The 19,491-nt window shown below is 36.3% G+C and overlaps 2 protein-coding genes and 1 pseudogene across 2 annotated transcripts; all 3 read right to left on the bottom strand.

Annotated features, from left to right (window-relative positions):
- Positions 1-818: 818 nt before the first annotated feature.
- Positions 819-12,452, bottom strand: LOC149418825 (uncharacterized). The gene is made up of 2 exons (XM_089638429.1): positions 11,603-12,452; positions 819-1,596 (listed from the first exon to the last, which is right to left on the bottom strand). The coding sequence occupies exons 1-2, from the start codon at positions 12,175-12,177 to the stop codon at positions 1,050-1,052; spliced, it is 1,122 nt and encodes a 373-aa protein (XP_089494555.1). The 5' UTR covers positions 12,178-12,452; the 3' UTR covers positions 819-1,049.
- Positions 8,681-9,610, bottom strand: LOC149418826 (heat shock protein 23-like). The gene has a single exon (XM_089639018.1). It carries the CDS (start codon positions 9,454-9,456, stop codon positions 8,953-8,955), a length of 504 nt encoding a protein of 167 aa, XP_089495144.1. The 5' UTR covers positions 9,457-9,610; the 3' UTR covers positions 8,681-8,952.
- Positions 12,453-18,083: 5,631 nt separating the features above from the next.
- On the bottom strand, positions 18,084-19,214 carry LOC149418824 (protein lethal(2)essential for life pseudogene; annotated as a pseudogene).
- Positions 19,215-19,491: the final 277 nt, after the last annotated feature.

The raw sequence follows: 19,491 nt of genomic DNA, 5'->3' as shown, positions 1-19,491 counted from the left end.
AAAACTTATTCGATTTTAGAAAACGTATGTTGAATTTAAAATCGTCAATAAATGAATCTTCATTAAACCACTGGACCCAAACAGGTATACAGTTGTCCGGGGGGTAAGTTCGCTAACTTCGGGAAGTGATTATACGTGATGGTAGAAGTAAAAAAGAAGATTAACTTTTTTGAAATTAAAACTTTTCCCATACAAACAATTCCAACTTTTATACCTAAAAAATGTTGGAATTTCACCTCCCAAAGTCACTTCACTTCACCCCGAGACACCTGCATTTAGAGCACATACTCAGTATCGCCTGGTGTAAGACCACCATTCAGAATGGTAACGTTGCTTGAAATGGCTTTTGCCGTGTTTGGTGACCAGATCTGAACAGCCAGGTACTTTCCCATCTCCTTCCGTCTCCACTACCTTCAGCCTCACAACATACCCCGATATGGGATGCCATAGTCTCACTAGCTTCAGGCGGCACAGAGCTTTTGCTTTAAAAAAAAACATCTTTTATGAAATGATAAAAGGATTTATATATATATATTTTTTTTAAATTAACCCCACACAAGAAACACTGAGGAAAAAAAAATCCCTCAGGGCCTATATCATCTTTTGGGATGCTGTATGGAGGATTATTTTAGGAAAGGAAGTTCCGGGAAGGAAAAGGTACGAGGTGTGGGTAGGAATCTAGGGGTCAGTGTATCCAGGAGTGACGGATTTTTTAATCCATCCTTGAATTGAGCAAAAGTGAAAAATTCCTACCCACACAAGATTATTCAATAACTGAGAATGAAGGGTTTTTTTTTAAAACAATAAAACACTTTCAAAGAAATCATAAGGCGTTTATTCTCACCACATCTACATAAATCAGTGACTACAAAATTAAATAAAAAATAAAGAAAAATCAGTCTCAAATGTTACAAGGATATTATAGATAATGCGGTGTGAATGAAAATAATAAGAAAAACTTAACTAATTTGGTGAAAGCTTATTAACTTAGATTAATAATGTTGGAGTGTATTTAGTATTGGAATAGAACCGTAGACTTAAGGTTTCTTCTAGTGGCCGGCGGGTTTGTGGGAAGCTCCCGTGGAGGTGATCGGCACCAGGCGCTCGCCCTCCACAGCAGATTTCTTCCTCGGGGCGGTGATGGTCAGCACTCCATCGGAAGACAGGCTGGACACCACATCCTCAGCCCTGTGGTCCGCTGGCAGATCGTACTTCCTCACGAAATGACGGGACACAAAGCCGTGATCGTCTTGCTTCTCCTCGTGCTTCCCCTCCACGATCACCTGATCCCCGACTGTCTTGACTATGATTTCTTCAGGAGCGAACTGATGAACGTCAACGGACATGGTGTAGCGATCCTTGTGCACCTCAACTTTACAACCGGAATCGATTTTGTTGGCGGCGCGCACCAGTCCTTTGAAAGAGGGGACGAACTGGTTGAAAAGCTCCCCGCGGCGACAAGGACTGATTCCCCATCCAAACTCTTCAGCAGAATCCATCCCGAAATTTCCGAACAAAGGAATGAGAGACATTTTGACTCGTAGTAAGTAAGCTTGCAATGTAGAAGGCTGGATCGCGAATTGTTTTTCTCGATAACTTCACAACAATAATAAACCCGGCGTCACAGCGCCGGTGTCTTTTATAGGGCTTTGCCATCTGTTGGTGAGTCGAGAAACTAACACTAGAATATTCCGGAATGAAGGAGACGATAAATTATATTTTCTAGAACATTCTGGGCCTGAATACTTCTGATACCCGGAATATTAAAAATGTGGAATATAATTCATAAAAATTTGTAGAATAAAAAAATATATTTTTATGTTATTATTTACCTAGCTCAGCTTAAAATAAAATCTCTAACCGTTGAAAAGTTCTGGAATTATCTAGACTTTACCTTAGGCTTTACACTGTTAATTCGTAAAATCAATATTGTTAGCGATTAGAATAATATAATATTCAAAGGCGTGGAAAACAATAATATTTTTTAATCATTTGTGTGGTGAAAATGCATTTTATTAATGTAGTGCCTAATCTAGATTGTTCTACGTTCTAGAATCCTCTGGCAATATCCACGGATCGAGTCAAAGAAGAAACTAGAAACCTTTGATTATACTAGAAACCAAACTGATAAGCACTGAAACAAACCATAAATCATAGATGTCTCTAGAGTCGAAATGTGCCAGCACCTGCCATTTTACGTGTTTACTAAAGTTTCAACTATGGTTTCAACTAGCAACAGACAGATAATCCGAAAGATTTTTACAATATGATAGGGGCGTCGTCAGCTTCCAAGCTAGGGGGAGGGGCAGCTCATTTTTTTATAGAGCTTACAAAGAGGCGGTCAGAATAGAATAGACTAGAAATATTTACATACAAGCTGATATGTACGCGGCATTAGATTATTACGGGTTACGGGCATTACATTATTATTACGGGTATTAAACAATTAACATTAAAAAATATTATTTTGTATTTGGAAAGGTCAAATCAAAATTAGTGCCGTAGTCGAATTTTTTTCTTGTCGAAAAGCGCCAACCGTCTTCGATTTTTATTTTTCGGTGAGTTTCCCAACAATTGGACGAAAATCCTTTAGTAATTTTCTTAACCCTTATGCACGATTTATTTATTTTTCTGGAAAAAAAATATATTTTGTAGATATTTACATGCATATACAAGGAAATATAATGAATTTATTTTTTTGTAATTTTTTAATGATATTTGATTGAAAAAAATTGTTGCAGATTTACAACACCGTGTATTTAATAAAAAATAATATGAACAATTTACGTATGACAAAAAAAATAAAGAAACCTAAAAAAATTTCTCAAAACTAATAAGTGTACAGGAAAAATACGAGTTATTACATATAAGTATTGTATTATTGTATCTACTTACCTAAGAAAATCAAAATAATAACAGCAAAACAAAACTGTAATTCTAACCTCCAACCAATTTTCGAGAATCTAGAAAAAAAGGTGATGCCACTCGATAAAATATATTACCGTGAACTTGATAATTCTAAAACGGCATGCATTAAGTATACACCAAAGAGTTAAAGGTGGTTTGAACGGTATGTTGCAGTTTTGCAACAGTGTGCAGGGTTAAGCGGAAATATTTTAGTATTATTTTTAACAGATACCTTCAAAATAGATCAGATACTGGCTAGAGTGGACAAATGCTTCAGATTCCCACCCAGGCGATGCGAGTTCAAACCACTGCGAGCCGAGTACTCCATTATTGCACTAGGAACATTTTCCGCTTACATAATAATGTAATTTTTTTGCGTTTCCTACGTTCTCAATCTCAACATAAATCATTTTGGCACTTAGCCGGGGCCCTTTTCGATGTTGGGGCTATATGGAAATTTAGATATATTATTTTGCGAGTCCTGTGTCCTTAATGTGTACCATTTTCACAGCATCCATAAAGAAAACATATTACGCCTTAAGGAACTTATTTTCCATCGGGGACTTCTGTGTGGAGTTAATGAAATAAAATAAAAATCGCTTCCTGGACGGGCCACCCCGAAGATGTGACCCCAGGCCGGGGTCTGACCGAGACGAGACAGGTCTGTATCTGGCACTAAACTTGTCACATTTACTATAAAAAATAACACATCTGCAGTTAATCGAAACACTGAAAATAATTTTATTATGACGATGATTGATTTTCGGGGAGTCGTGTCATGAGAGTAAATGCGAACATCAGATATCATATTTGTGAAGGAGTAGGTGCGTCTTCTTAGCAGATATCATATTTGTGAGGGAGTAAGTGCGTCTTCTTAGCAGATATCATATTTGTGAGGGAGTAAGTGCGTCTTCTTAGCAGATATCATATTTGTGAGGGAGTAGGTACGTCTTCTTAGCAGGTATCATGACACATGACAATTGCTTCAGTATTATCCACGTTATACGAACAAATATAAATTAAGTGATTTTGAAAATAACATTGAAACTGTCGATTATGTACCCACGCCAGTGTATATCGGACTATGGATAACCTAATGGAATACTTCTGGTAGCCCGTTGCACATTGAAAAGAAGATGGATGCTAGGTAAGTCCATCAGGCAGGTCGTTAGAAATTGTGAAAAACCCAACTGCGTAATAAATAAACCTATTGGAAAACTACTTAGCAATTTGCAAATTACAAAAAGTAATTAAAGCAGGGAATAAATTAAAGATAATTCAACAAATGTATCAGTTTCATAACGCTCTCAGCTAAAATTTACTTATCTAACTCCTATCCGAAAGCATTGTTTTTTATTCTTTTTGTGAATTTTTCTTCATTTTTTTAACTTATTAACTTATTTTCGTATTATTCATTTAAATTAGACTTAAAACTTTTTCAGATTCGCACATATTCACAAAGTTTGTTTTTTTAGTAGCAAACACTTATTACAAGGTTCCCTTCATGCATAAAGAAAATTGTGCTAATTTACATCTTCATTTTAAAAATTTATACCATGTCAATTTCGAGATGTGAGCTGTTCGAAGTTTGACGCAGTAAAAAAATGCAAAATTTTACCCATATATTGAGTGAAAACTGGACATTTAACAAAACTTGAAGTACAAAAGAAGAGTGGTTAGCAACAGAAATTATTTTTCCTGGCCTAGTCAACAAATAAATGTTATGTATATTGAAGTTCAAAAAGTTCTTTCATAAAATTAACAATTCCATAAATGCTGATTTATTATTTACAACTAAGCGTCGTGTGTTCAATTCCTCGACTGGCTAAGACTTCCATCATTGCACAAGAAACAATTCCGCCTTTAATTATGGTATGAAGAAATTTTCAAATGTTATCACTGTCGGGTTATTTTTCTTTCTTTTTTATGATTTAAAAAAATACTTATATGTCACGAATCCTACAGCCGACGGAAGGGAAAAAATAAGACATGTGCCTATTCATATTCAATTCTACGCAGGCTAATTTGTTACCAGACCATTAGAGCGGTGACCTTATCATAGACTACAGGAAGAACATCCTAAAGTTTATAATTTATTAGATTAGTATCTAGTACTCATCTAAATTCATCACAGTAGATGGGTACAAGCAGGTTTATTTATGGGTACACTATTTGACGCGTAGCCGGCGTTGCTAGGGGTCATCACACGATATCACATAATATAACATCTTTGACTTTTCTGTAGGCCTTTTTAAGATATACAATTCCGTAGTACATTATTTTGATGTATCTCATAAGGTTCAGCCAGCGTTAGTAATGAAAGCACCCGAAAATATATTTTCTACGACTTGATTACAAAACATCGACTTTTGTCTACTTTCTATAAGTATAATATGCATGTATTATTTATATATAAACCTTCCAGAAGAAATTCTCTAAATGTTAGTGAAAATTATATCAAAATCCGTTGCGTAGTTTAGAAGAACTAAGCCCACAAACAGGCTATTTAGAGAAGCATAGAAGGATCAGTTACAGCACTTATTTACTCCCAAAACTGATGAAATAGATTTAATAATATAAGAATGCATACAAACTATTAAATTTGACGGTTCCTCACTTTAGCAGTCAATTTATTGTACAGGAGTTGTAGTATGTATTATGATTTCTATAAAATTCTCTGAACAAGTATTAAGACGAAGCTTAACGCCAAATCACTATTTTGATTAATCTTTATAACGAATTGGGGTACATTATGAATACCAAAAAATATGCTTTAGATAAATTAAAAGTTTTCCTATCGTTTCGCTTGAGTAGAATACAAACAAAAAAATAAAATACTCGTTAAAAAACATAAATGCAAACTACTAAAAAAAATTTTTTTTTCAATAGAAATGTATGAACGCATAAAGGAAACAACTTACAAAAATACAGTATTATAGCTAAGATTATCTGTGACAGTTTCACTTGATTAACTTTTTTGCTTTCTTATAAAATTATTTACAAAATAAATAAAAAACAGTTTTTTGCTTGAAATCGAACGTTTCTAGACTCCGTTTACCAAACGATATTAATGCCTATTACCTAAGATAAGGTATACCAAGAATATATACATTTTTGGCTTGTAGCTTCCTCTTAACCATAGAAGGATAACGTACGGTACAGTATTAGATAGATTGTTCACTTTATAGTGAACGTTGACATTCCGGAAAAAACAGGGACATGTTATAAAATAAATAATTTATTAGGTATTTAACAAGGTGGTTTGTAAAATTTATACATAGAAATTGGTGACATTTTTATTTGTTTGCGATTTATGGCTCAACTGAATCATGCAACTAAGATAATAATCAAATGATGTTACTGGTGATAAGTATTTCATACAAGAATTTGCTTGCTATCAATGGACCTACTTAGAGTGTAGGTGCACATAATTTTTAATTATTAGTTACACATAACATTGGAAAAACAGATATTTATAGTAATATACTGGACGATGATAACACTGAAAAGTAAAGGAATATTTACCAGAAAAACTTAAAACGCGATGCATGTACATACACGGTGTCCGGAAAACTCGCAGCACAAGCGGGAAACTGGTGAATCTATAAGTAAGTACATATACATTCTTGATTTGAGCATTCGTTTTCGAGTAAATCGAGTCCAAAGTACGAATTTTTAGGTCAAATATGAAAAAAAAAATGGTCGCTAAAGGATTAATTAATTTTAAAATGCGTCAAAGTATAGACTCGGCTTAAAAAGCTTTTTTAACCATTTAATTGCCGAAAAATGTATAAAAAAGCTAAGATAAAAAAAGTTTTTTTTGGGTTTTCTAAGTGTTGTAGATTCCCCAGTTTCCCCCTTGCACTACGTGTTTCCGGACACAGTGTATCTACAAAGACGAAAGTGAGTAAATATGTAAGCACTGTGATATTATTATCGATTCTACGAAACATATTGAAATCTTTGTTCAACAGTTGAAAATGTAAATAATAACCTAAATTTTGACTATTATTTCATATAAAAGTAGTCAAACATACCTAAATGTCAGCCAGATTATAAAGGAGCTCTGCTTTACAATATATTTCCCAAAAAGTTATTTGTTTCAAGTGTTGTGATGTATTGGTATATTCCTTTACCACAAATTCCTTCTCTTTGGCTTGCCGCTGCCATTGAAGACGATTGTGTAATTAACTACAGTGAAAAGTTGGTGATTTACGTGGACATCCGTCATTTCTGCTCGTCTGAAATTACAGTGAGGACGATGGGAGATCAGATGACCATCCGGCGAAACCATGTGATCCGAGGAAAGGACGGAAAGGTCATTGGGGGGCTGGTGAGGATGTACGACCTGTCGGCACACCACCATTCTGACGATGTGACTACCTGCAAGTCTAGCGGTGGGACTGTGCTGATGATCACAGTACCGAAGAGAGTCAAACAAATTAAAGATAAATCAAAGTCACACATGAATAACACTCAATAGGCCCACATTTTTTATAATAAAATGGTGTTTCAATGAATATAAAATCTTTTTGTCCCGTTTTATTATTTCAACAAATTCCCAAAAATGTACCAACTTTTAGTGTGCCAAGAAATCCACTGTGGATTTTGTCGTTCGTACCCGGATTGTCACGACGAATTCATAATCCGTGGATATATTTTTAATAACAATTAATTAAAGAATGTTGTTTAATAATAAAGTTAAAAAGAGATCCTAGTTTTTAAAACCTAATACAAAATAGATTCTTAGTTTGGTTTTTTTTAATATAACATCTAATTACTTATAGATTTTTTTTTAAAGTAAACACAATTTTATTTACATTCTATTTATTTATTTATCATAATATTTTTGTAATATGAAAGTATACAGTGTTAGTACGCAGAGTGTATACTTTCTAAAGAATTTATTTTATACTTCTGAAAACATGTATTGGTTATGAATGTTTTGGTCTTGTATACATTAAAAATACACGCGCACTAATCGAGCGTAGGAGAAATACATACTTACGTGATTAAATCGTGTGCAAGTACTTTCTAAAGAAACTATTTAATTATACCCAATTCTAAAACCACAATATGGTGCGTTTTGGTCTTGTATACATTGGATTTGAAATTAGACAACTTTTGCACTGTGTTCCACTTATTTATTTTCACCAGGCCTGTTCATCCTACTACGGACATTTTCAGACTGGTAGTTGAAATTCTTATGCAAGTCTTGTATCCAATCATATACTTTCAAAATACGCTTAGTGTATGCACGGGGATGGTAAAAAAACTAAGATTCTAATGAGGATTTCATCCAAGAACGCGCTGTTGACTGTTATTTCAAAATCGGTTAAAAATGAAGACTGAAAATATGATTGACTGTAATCTGAAAGTGAATGCTCATGAAAATCTAACGACCTCCAAGATTCCAGAAGTCGATACCTACTTGCAATATCTACCACGTCTTATAAATAATATTATTCAATGCGTCGATTTGGCTGATAACTAGTAACGTTTGAGATGGTGTATGTAATTGGTTGGACCAATGTGCGTATACTCAATAAAATTTGCAAAGATCAAAATATTTGACACCGTTTGACAATACACACCCTCCATAAAAATGTTCAATCATGCCGGCTAGGTACTTGCATAAAATCAACCATCACGCCGTTTCTGACATTTGACCAGTATTCCAACTCTTGATACGATCGACTCAAGTATTTGATTAACTTGGTCGCACCATGTCTCCCTGATCTCTTCCGCCATTCATTACACAAAATAAAGAGAATAATTGGTTTTCGTATAAAAATATTATATTTAAGTACCATTGCAAAATACAATACATTGTACTAAAATAGAGTTTGTGTACTAAATTAAACCTGCGCTGAAAATGATAGATAGGAATGTATAAGAATCAATGGATTTTTTAAAAATCGTTATAATAAAATAATTATATGGTGATTTGATGATCTCAGTAAATCATTTAAACATTTTTTTTTCATTATTTATTATTACGCTGGTAGATTTATATTGTTTTATTTCACTGTATTATTAGTACTATTATTCTTGCATATTTTCTGCGGTAGGTTTGCCTCCAACAGAACTCTTCATGGCTCCATGCACAGGACCGGTGATGGCTATATGAACTATCCTCTCTCCTTCAACTTCAGCAATCTTATTTTTGGGAGCGGTGATGCACAAAACTCCATCGGACGAAAGACTGGATGTGACATCTTCAGATTTATGACCTTCCGGCAGGATGTACTTCCGCACAAAATGCCTGAAGACAGAACCGTGCTCATCTTCTTTTTCTTCGTGTTTTCCTTCGACAACAACATGTCCGTCGACAGTTTTAACTGAAATCTCACTGGGTTTGAACTGATGGACGTCTAGGCTTATTTGAAACTTGTTTTGGTCCAGGGTAATGTTCGCTCCGACCCGAGGAACGACGGAATGTGCATGGGGATGCAATTGCCTGTTATAATGTCTTCCATATTCTGTAGAAGGCCCCCATGGAGCCATGATGTCGTAGGGATGAGTTTCGAAATAAGGACTGTACGACATTTTATTTATATGTAAAATAACACTTTTAAACGTTTCAGTTTCCACGAACACAAAACCGGCTTCTTGTGACAGGTAGACGCCGAAGTGCGCCGAAGAATAATCAGAATAATATTATCAACGGCAGTCGTACAAGAAGTAAAGTACAAACTAGAGATGGCCGTCGGCCGATGTTCCCGTCCCGGTTACTTTGTCTCTGCGACTTTGCTGAATGAACCGCCCAATATTATTTTTTTCTGAAGAACCGGTTCTTTTCGGAGTTACTTGCGATTCGATACTTTTGCTTTAAAACTATTGTGTAAACAAATAATCCAAAATGATGTTTGAATTTTTAATGACACCCGAAAAAATTAATCGAGAGTCTGCAGAAAATTTCCGAGAAACCTTATAAACTTTTTCTTATCTAGGGGTTTGGTTTTAGTTTCTTCCCCCGAAAAAAAAAACTAAATTCAAAGATCTTGGTAATTACGAGGAGCCGGTTCCTCGCCAACCAACCATCGTGCTGTTTGTCCAAGGGATAGGCAGAGAGGATAGACCATCACACAACTAACTTGGCTCACACTGCTTGCTTCATTCATCATTTGTCTCATATATATACTCTTCCGTTATTCTGACTCACTGACATCACTGGCATGACCCGATTCAATTAAATGCTTCAGATGTGCATATTTTTCTCAGGCGTCCCAGATTTTTTCCACGATTCACCTGTCCATAAAATCAATATTTCCCAAAACCGAATAAACTTGTATAATTTTATTCGTTTTTGGGAAATATTGATAAAAACTTATACAAGTTTAAAAGTTTTTATCACTAATATCTGGGAAGTTTCTAATTTTTGACAACGCTGAAAGAATTCTTCCTTCGCGTTATCACGGCATTGTTCCTAAAGTAACTGGATAGAGAACCGGCTCGATTTCGGTCTCCGGTAGCCGGAACCGAAGTGATACTCCATTTCAGCCAACCATCTCTATAACCACACTGACGTTCAACTTTTGGAGGGGGAGGAGAGTGGTATATTTATGAGGGGGAGTGACAAAACAAAGGAGAAAAGAATGTCAAAGCTGGAGCTGGCAATGTTGGAAAAATTATGTTTAAATGGCAGGCTAATAATATATACCACACAAAAAAAGCGCAACAATTACATATGAAATCACTACAGCAATCCAACTACAAAAGTTACCTTTTGCTTAGTTTTCTGATCTCATTACTTGTGACTATTTCTTTTCAAAATGATCGCTTTGTCAATATGACTCCTCTTCGAATGTGAAACAGTAGCGCTATTATTGCGGCTTGGAGTGGCACTAATATGAAATTCCGTAGTAAACAATATCCCAGTTTTTAACACTACATGGTTTATTCGTCATATTAATTTTTCCGTGAAGATGGCGCCACGGAATACTGTCGTCGACAGTATAGCAAGAATCAAAGCTGTATGTTATAGATCTATTTTTTCCTTACATTTCAGGTCAAAATATCCCTAGATTTCAGTACGTTTTTTTACGAGGTACTTCAAGTACTGAATATTTTCGTCTAGACAATTTAAAAGTTTCCAGTAATTTTCCCAGAATTGAATTGGCCTGAGAATTTTGACTACAAAACCAATATTTTAAATTTCCCTCGATTTGTGCGTTTTCCCTATATTTGGGGAATTCTCTAGACACATTATCGCCGACCGGATTAGAACCACACGCATGGCTTTCAGGGTAGGAAAGAGTCACCTGTGGAATATTCTCGAAGCTTCCAGATATTTTTATATTCCGCGCTCAAATTTAAAATTGTTATTAATCAAAATTTGATCTTTCTAATAAAATTATATGAAGGTTGTTGAAATGCGTACTAAAAAAAGTTAATATTACAAGCTTCTTTCGTCAACGCGCTGTATAACAGTATAAATATTAAAAAGAAAATATTGTTATTAAAGTACCTACACACACCATAATAATACATATTGTTACAAATAATTATAATATTAATAAAGAACGTGCTATTGAAAATATGAAAGTAAAACACAATTTAAACGTTTTTTTTTTCAATTTATTTGTTTTAACTAATTTATTATTAGGTACATTTAAAAATATAGGTTAACGACATCGAGGGTACTTAAATTAATTATAAGTAAATGAAGAATGAATGATGCAAAAACTTTTACAGATATTTAATAGCCAACGGAACTGCGTTTTCTTCTGGTTTATCGGATTCGGCTACAGGAGCAGAAGTCTTCTTCTTGTGTTCTTGCAGATGCTCCACGTTGAGTTCCTTGACCTCGCGATGAGCAGGACCGGTCTGCAAAATGGGGACGATTCTCTCATTCTTGTCAGGCAGGATTATGGGGTCCCTGGGAGCAGTCACAGTCAGGACTCCATCAGAAGAAAGAGTGGAGAATACCTCGTTGGGTTCGTGGCCTTCAGGAACGGTGTACTTCCTCACGAAATGTCTGGAGATGTATCCATGAGCGTCTTGTTTCTCTTCATGCTTCCCTTCCACGACTATTTGCCGTCCCACGGTCTTCACAACAATTTCACTAGGAGCAAACTGATGCACATCGATGCAGATCTGGAATTTGTTGGGGTCAACGGACACGGCACGCTGCAGGACCTGGTTTGGGCCGTTGATGCATTCCTGCTGAATCTTTTGCAGTTCAAGAGGGTTGAACTCCATGCCAAACTCCTGACCGAAGATCCGCGGAAGTCCGTATAGCGGCGCGTAGAACGGGAAGAAAGACATTTTTGAATACGTAAAACAGCCACAGACAACAAAACCCTTCAAAGAATGCGGAAGTGGGTAGGTGAAGATACTGTTTCCCGGTGTTAGAAGAAAGTAGATACTTTGCTGCTTTCTAGCTCACTTCAAATCGGCTTGTGGCTAACTTAAATCCGGCTTCTTCGTTTCTAGTTAACTTTAAATTGGATTTTATCTCGTCGACCAAGTAAATTTCTTTTGCGTTGCAACTCGGTTAACAGCTGATTGCGAACTGGGCCGGGCCGGCTTTGCTTACCGGAGCGCCAGTGCGGCCTGTTTATAAACATGGTGAGTCACAATATTGGTTCTGTGTGCATGTGTGCGCGCGGGGGGAGGGAGTAGAACGTTGTGGAATGCTCCCGAAAACACGAGAAAGAGCGAGACGCAAACGTTATCGATAGCACGTCGGCTTTTAACAGCTGATAGCTCTAGGTTTATCATCTGTTTACGTTCTGCCAATGTTTTTGTTTTTTTTTGCATAATATTTTTACTGCGTATTTACGGATTCGAGTTGTCTGCTTGTATGCCGGCATAATTATTTACTAGTAGTAACTGTTGTTACCGGTGAAATGTCACCATGTAACCTTTATGACACATCATTTTTGACTTGTCAATAAAAAAAACTGAGAAATTAAGTTTATATGTAATTAAAATATACTGTACTACACATTATTTCAAAAATAGAATAAAAATAAACGACTTGTAAATTGTAAATTATCGGATGGTAGTTAGGTACTTCGCTTGTTTGGATTTGATCGGTCTGAAAAGATTCTTTATTTTTTATTTATTTTATATTATAGAAACAAACAGCACATGATTTACAGAGTTGAAACAATATACAGGAATAAGAAAATTCATGTTGTCTACCTATGATAATATATGTTTCCTTGTAATGTCTGCTAAGTGGTATGTTTATTCCACAGACTCATATGTCTATGGTTTATTCCTAATTATTTATATTATATTTTCATAGTAGGTACCTAGTTGTGAGTGACGAATGCAGGCGAATGAGTTTGTATGTTTGGGAAGTATGTTTACGAGAGATGGAAAGGCTGAAAGATATTGAAAGAAACGGCTTGATGGTCAGTTAGTTTTGCATCAGTTCCAATTTTGGAAATGTCATACAAGTAAATTACCTACCTATATATTTGTAATAATAATCATCCATTTTTATCGGTAAAAGAGTGGAAACTGGGAAAGAAAATAATAGACGAAGCTGCTGGAGAAATTTCTAAATATTTCGAGAATGTAGTTCCATCCCGGGTTTATTTCTGGAACTTCTCCTCCAATGAATTAACCAAAAGATTACCTACCTTCATACAACTGTACAAACATAAATGATACGTTAGCTTTGTCACGTAGGCACCTTTTTATGCTCGTTTAGACCCTTTTAGTAAACGCGGGATATTATGATTGTAGAATTTGTGATTTAAAAAAATGTTTGCCCATCACTGCCGATCTTTTATTATGTTATTTCCTTTTATTTAAATTTTGAAATTTACTTTTCAAATTTTAAATAAAAGAAATACACGTTTCAAATATAGAATTGTTATCAATAATTTTTTTAAAGTACCTACTTTATCGCTTGTTTGAATTGTTACCACGATCAGTTCCAAATTTGAAAATGACCCAAAGGACTACGAAGTAATGCAAAATCTAGAAATAAATATTTTAAGAACTTACACATCAATGAGTAGAAGTGAGTGGTTTATTTATCAGTAGAACACATCTTGACCTTTGATTTAATCGATATTTTTTAAGTCTTTTTATAAGTTCAGAAAAAGGTATCGCGACTATAAAAACTGCTTTTAAGTTCCAAATATCCTACTTACGAACCTATTTTCGGTTAAGATTTTATTTTATGAAGTGGCAAATTAAGTTCTTTAGGAAATAATCGAAATACATTTAAATATTTGTGCCTGAACTCCGCAAAATAAATAAATAATCCTTTTTGAAGATGTTTTCTTCTTGCATAAATCAAAACAGGCGTCTAGTGTTATGACCGTTTTACATGACACCTTTTTTAATCCAGTTTGTCTAATCGGGATGAAAAAAGGGACGTGATCTATTTTGATAGTTGGTACCATGAGTTTGACGGCAAAATAATTAATTTACATAACTATATCACGTGAAAATGGTGCATATCAAGATATAAAAACAAATCCTAAAACGGGGTCTTTGGTTCTTAGTTGGGGTTTATTTAAAAAGATTTTTTTTAAACTAGCCTAACACAACTATTTTAATATTATTTTTCTAAAATATGGCGTGAAGAAATGGATATTTTATTTTAAAATTAAAAATTACCTTTTTTTAAATAAAATGGCTACTGAAATGCAATATTTTCCATTTCAGTATGCTTAAATATTATATTAAAACACAAATAACTTTGTTTACATCACTTTAATTAAATTAAAATTAATTAAAGTGATGTAAACAAAGTTATTTATGTTTTAATTTAATAAATAATGGCATCACATAGTGATAAGACTGATAAGCTTTCAGAAGAAATTTTCTTCGAAAAATTAAGCTTAAATACATACTTCTCATTATTATCTAACTGGATAATAAGCGTTTTTTCTTTTAAAAAATGCGTAAATAGTGCGTATAGCGTGTCCCCATTTCCTGTATATTTATCCAGTTTTCTCATTGACTAAATACTTCATCAATGAATTTTCTTAATAATCTGGGCTTGTTTTATTTCAACGAAGGACGGGACGAAAAATTAATATTCAAGCATAGATTTTCTCAAAAGAACGCCTTATAATATACTATGAGGTTTCATAAGAAGAGTTAACACTTTTACCATTTGTACAATAAATTGCTATACAAATCAAATTCAAAAAAATATTTATTGCACAAAAATACTTCCTATATCTATACTTGAATGTAGGAGGGATGCATGTTTCGATCAATAATACTAGCGGTGTTCTCTTTCCTCATCCCTCAAGCCACCATTCCCCGCGGTTCATGTCTTATTATGTTACCAGGGGCAGCCCTATGCGGGCGCAATCGGATCACTCTGCTCCGGGCGCCGAATTGTCAAGGCGCCAATGCGCTGATACAGTCCTAATACTTAAATTTTGGGAGGTGGATATGGGTACCGCCGCCCTGGGAATCATTTATTGGATAACCAACACCCCTGCCATAGGTCAACCCCAGTGGTTCGCTACGTATGGTGACTTTGCAAGGGTGCTCGGGATCATGGGAGAGGATTGTATAGGTCTTGGCGGCGGATGTGTTTGCCCACCAACTGCGTGGCGGGTCGGATCGGGAGAGACTGGTTGAGGGAGACCTTTTGTCCTTTCCATCCAGACTCTCTTGACCCGTCGCCTTGCATCGCAATGATGGATTCATACCTCCGTCATTCTGGACACATTGAGCCTTAGAATCCTACCCACCACTCATACCTTTTTCCTTCCCATTACTTCCTCTAATTCCTTTCCCTAAAAAGAACCTCCACACAGCATCCCCAATATGACATAGGCCCTGAGGGATTTTTTTTCCTCGAGGCCTCCTGTGTGGAGCTATTGCAAAAAAAACGTGGCCCTTTAGTCTATTTTTCACAAAAACGGCTCTACACAAATTTACAAATCCTTCGATATTTTTTTGCGGCAGTCATTTCCAAAGCGGATTATATCTTCCCCCAGGGGTCGATTTAAACCTGCAGGGGGTCTATTGTTGATTTTTTGGCGCTTGAGATATAGGCCATTTTTAGGCCAATTTTTTTTGGAATGTACCTTATTTGTGGTTTCATATGGAATAGTTTTCAAAGCAAAATAGTGATGTGATATTTAGAGAAATTGTAAAATGTTGATGAAGAAGTCAAATATCAAATATTCCAGATTCAGGCGGCAGTATGTTACTGATTTGGTTCATGCTCGCTTCATGCTATTTCTCTGGTGTATTATACATTATGTGGTCTGAAATATGAATATAAGTAGGCATATCATTGAGAATAATGGAAACCAATGTCGCCACTGACATAGTACCTTTTGGTTCTAGGTTCTAGCCTATTTAGAACGCTACCTCACTTGCCTGGCATCGTATATCGCCGGTGCCGGCCCTGTGCAGGCGCAATTGGAGCAGTTTGCTCCGGGCGACGACTTTCCAAAGCGCCAAGGAGCTAATTCAGCTAATACCTAACACCTAATGGTACTTATACAATCGCGAACGAAAGGAAAGAAACGAAACAACTGCAATCGGCGTTTCGCGAAATTTTTGCCATAACTTGAGGTTCAGCTCACGTGTGTATCTATATAGCATAATACAGCGCCCTTGATTATTATTAGTGCCAGGCGCCATTTGGCTCAAAGCCAGCACTTTATATCGCCATCCTATTTGATCGAAATGACTATTTCATAATAACGATGAAAAACAGTAGTTCTACATATAATATTATGAAATTTATGCAAAGAATGGTCAGATTTTTGGATCACGAACGCGCCCCCATCGCATTTCTTGTGTTCGTCTTTATTTCATGTTGTTTACCATTTCGCGAAGCCAACGTTGCCAAACCAAACATTACCGAAGGTGGCTCCGTCTCGCCTCGATTATTTGCGCAGGTATGTGGGTACCTACGTAACTACAGATGCGCGGCAATAACGATAATAATGTTGTCGTAGACCAAGGTTCGTAGAAAAGAAAAGTTATATTTTCTACGTTATAGTATGTATACCTTCTGAAAAGCAGTGAAAAGACGGCAACAATATATTACTGTTATCGCGTGTGATCTGGCCTATAAAATGATTAGCGTAGATTTACGATAACATTGAGGTAGGTAGCATTAATGTAAAGCGGCCGCTACACTACTCGCTTCGACGCTTCGACGAAGTCCTCGACGAAGTTCGAAGTGCGTGCCCACACACTCGTGTACTTCGCGAGTAACTCCGTCCAACCAGTCAGTGATTGGTTTATTTATGCCGTGACGCTTCGAGTCCTTTGACTCGGGCGCATTTACCGACAACAATCGGAAGTCTTGCGAAGCGAAGCGAAGATGCCCGAAGCGAAGCGAAGTTCGTGCCCACACTATCGTATTCGGTCAACTTCGATCAACTTCGCGAGTAGTGTAGCTGGGCTATAAGTATCATACCTAACAACATTGTCAACACGGTTTTTTTATTACGGTCGGCGGACTTGCTACTTGTCTGTTTTCACACTAATAACGAAAATGGTTCAATAAAAGAGCAATATTGACGTATTATAAAATGACGGTTATAAAACTTATAAATAAAAACGAATGATTTTAAAACTATCGGTATATTTTCTAGGTATGTTTTTGTCTTGGAAATAATGCATAATTTTTTACCGTAAGTAAATACGTCATTATTTGGCGACGTAAATAACGCGTTATAGAAACTACGAAATAGGTCAACAATGGCTGCCTCTGCCTAGGTTGTCCTAGGTCAAGAATATTGATTTTATCATGGGTATGGGTAATGTGTATGTTGACAAAGTAGGTACGTAGTATTATTTTTGTATGTGTGTACTACAACATTACATCAGCAGTGCCAGCGCCTCGGAGCGGAGAAATAAAGAACTACGGACGTCAACGTACAGTACATACACTAACTTTTAGTACCAAACTAAGGGTAGTTCTCTATTTCACCGTCTCAGCTCTCGAGTACTGGAGTAAGTAGGTAGGTACCTACCTATGTCGTATATTGCACTACATGAAAGATTTATCAGATGAAATTCGTGAAAACGTCGCAATTTATTCAACTTATTTATAGGTTTATTACACCATAATACTGTAGCATACAGATAATAACTATATTATGGAATGACATGAACAGTACCTACCTTCATACTATATTGCACTATTATAAAGCAAAATTTAAGGCCAGGTGAATTCAATGAAACGCCACATTTATTAAAATTAAAGGTACATTTATTATATTATAAAAATGTAGGGTACAGATAAATGGCTATCTAGAAACGACATGAAGAATTAAGTGAAATTTATCACTGGCGACAGAATGAACAACCTTTTTTTCAAATCTAGGCGGGTCGCATGTTATTGCAAAACCTTTACACAAAACACCCCCGAAAGCAAAAAACATTGTGTATGCATACACTAATTATGTAAGGCCACGCACCGATGTGTAAATGTTTCAAAACAAAAATGTATGCGCGGAAGACCCGCCTTACCATTTTCACAATAAAACAAAATAACAAGAATAAATCTATGAACTTAAAATTATCAGTCAAAAATTAGAAAAATGGGAAAGCGAAACATGTATTCACTAGGGAGTCATTCAGGAGCAGCAGCGACTGTCTGAGCAACAGGTAGTTCAGTCTTCTTCTCGGAGGATAACGATTTCGTGGCTTGAATGGGCACAACGCGCTCTCCAGACGTCCCCACATCTGGAGTCCTCCTGGGGGCTGTGACGGTCAACACTCCGTCAGAAGACAGACTGCTCACCACATCTTCAGGCTCGTGACCCTGAGGCAGGTTGTACTTCCTCACAAAGTGACGAAACACAAACCCGTGCTCGTCTTGTCTCTCCTCGTGCTTTCCTTCAATAACCACTTGCTTATTGATCGTCTTCACTGTGATCTCATTGGGCGCGAACTGCGTAACGTCCAGGCTGACCTGGAACTTGTTCTTGTCGCGCGTGACGGTGGAAGTCCCTTCAGGCCGAAGGTCCTTCCTGTTGACAGTTTGCCAAGGTCGGTTATTATCCCGGGGACGCAGTATACCGCGAAGCGATTCCATGGGAGTAGATGCTGCAGCCATGACTTCCTCAGGAGTCAAAACTATCCCGTAATACTGCTCTTGAGCCCTGGGCTGCACGCGAGGAATCTCGTAGAAGTTGTCGTACCATGGTGAGTAAAATGACATTTTGCGGAGTGTTGTTTTTACAAAATGTTGTTTTTATTACGATTAGTGAAAGCTAAACTTCCGTTCCGAAAACAGGTTGCAGAATGACGCACCCGGAAAAGGTCCTGCACTATTTATAGATGCAGGATGCAGCGCCGGGCGGCGTCACGCGGATGCGCAAATCAGCTTTCGAGAAAATTCTGATGGGGTTACCAATGTGCAGTCAGTAATATTTTTGTCGGTTAGAAAGTTTTCAACTGACGGCCATACATTTATATTGGCAACCCTTGATGTTGGATGTGTGCATAATAATGCCGGGCACATACATCTGAATACCGTGACACAGACGAAACATGACACTTGTTTCAAAAAAGAGTTTTCGCAAGAGAACGCCTTGAAATTATCAATTTTCCCTGTATCCAAGATATTGCTTGAAAAACAGAAAAATATCGGTTTTTAAAACTGTTAAAACTTACTGT

Source organism: Hesperophylax consimilis, chromosome 13, assembly GCF_061612785.1.
Source record: "Hesperophylax consimilis isolate HC1 chromosome 13, BYU_Hcon_1.0, whole genome shotgun sequence".
In the NCBI taxonomy this organism is placed as follows: Eukaryota; Metazoa; Arthropoda; class Insecta; order Trichoptera; family Limnephilidae; genus Hesperophylax; species Hesperophylax consimilis.
This window is presented reverse-complemented; position numbering and strand designations above follow the sequence as displayed.

Bases quoted from the DNA above. Each gene is read 5' to 3' on its own strand.
- LOC149418826 (XM_089639018.1), bottom strand. From the start codon at position 9,456: ATGTCGTACAGTCCTTATTTCGAAACTCATCCCTACGACATCATGGCT.
- LOC149418825 (XM_089638429.1), bottom strand. From the start codon at position 12,177: ATGTCTTTCTTCCCGTTCTACGCGCCGCTATACGGACTTCCGCGGATC. The intron at 1,597-11,602 runs GTAAAAGTTTTT...ATTGTTGTGAAG, and splicing joins CCGTTGGCTATTAAATATCT to TTATCGAGAAAAACAATTCG.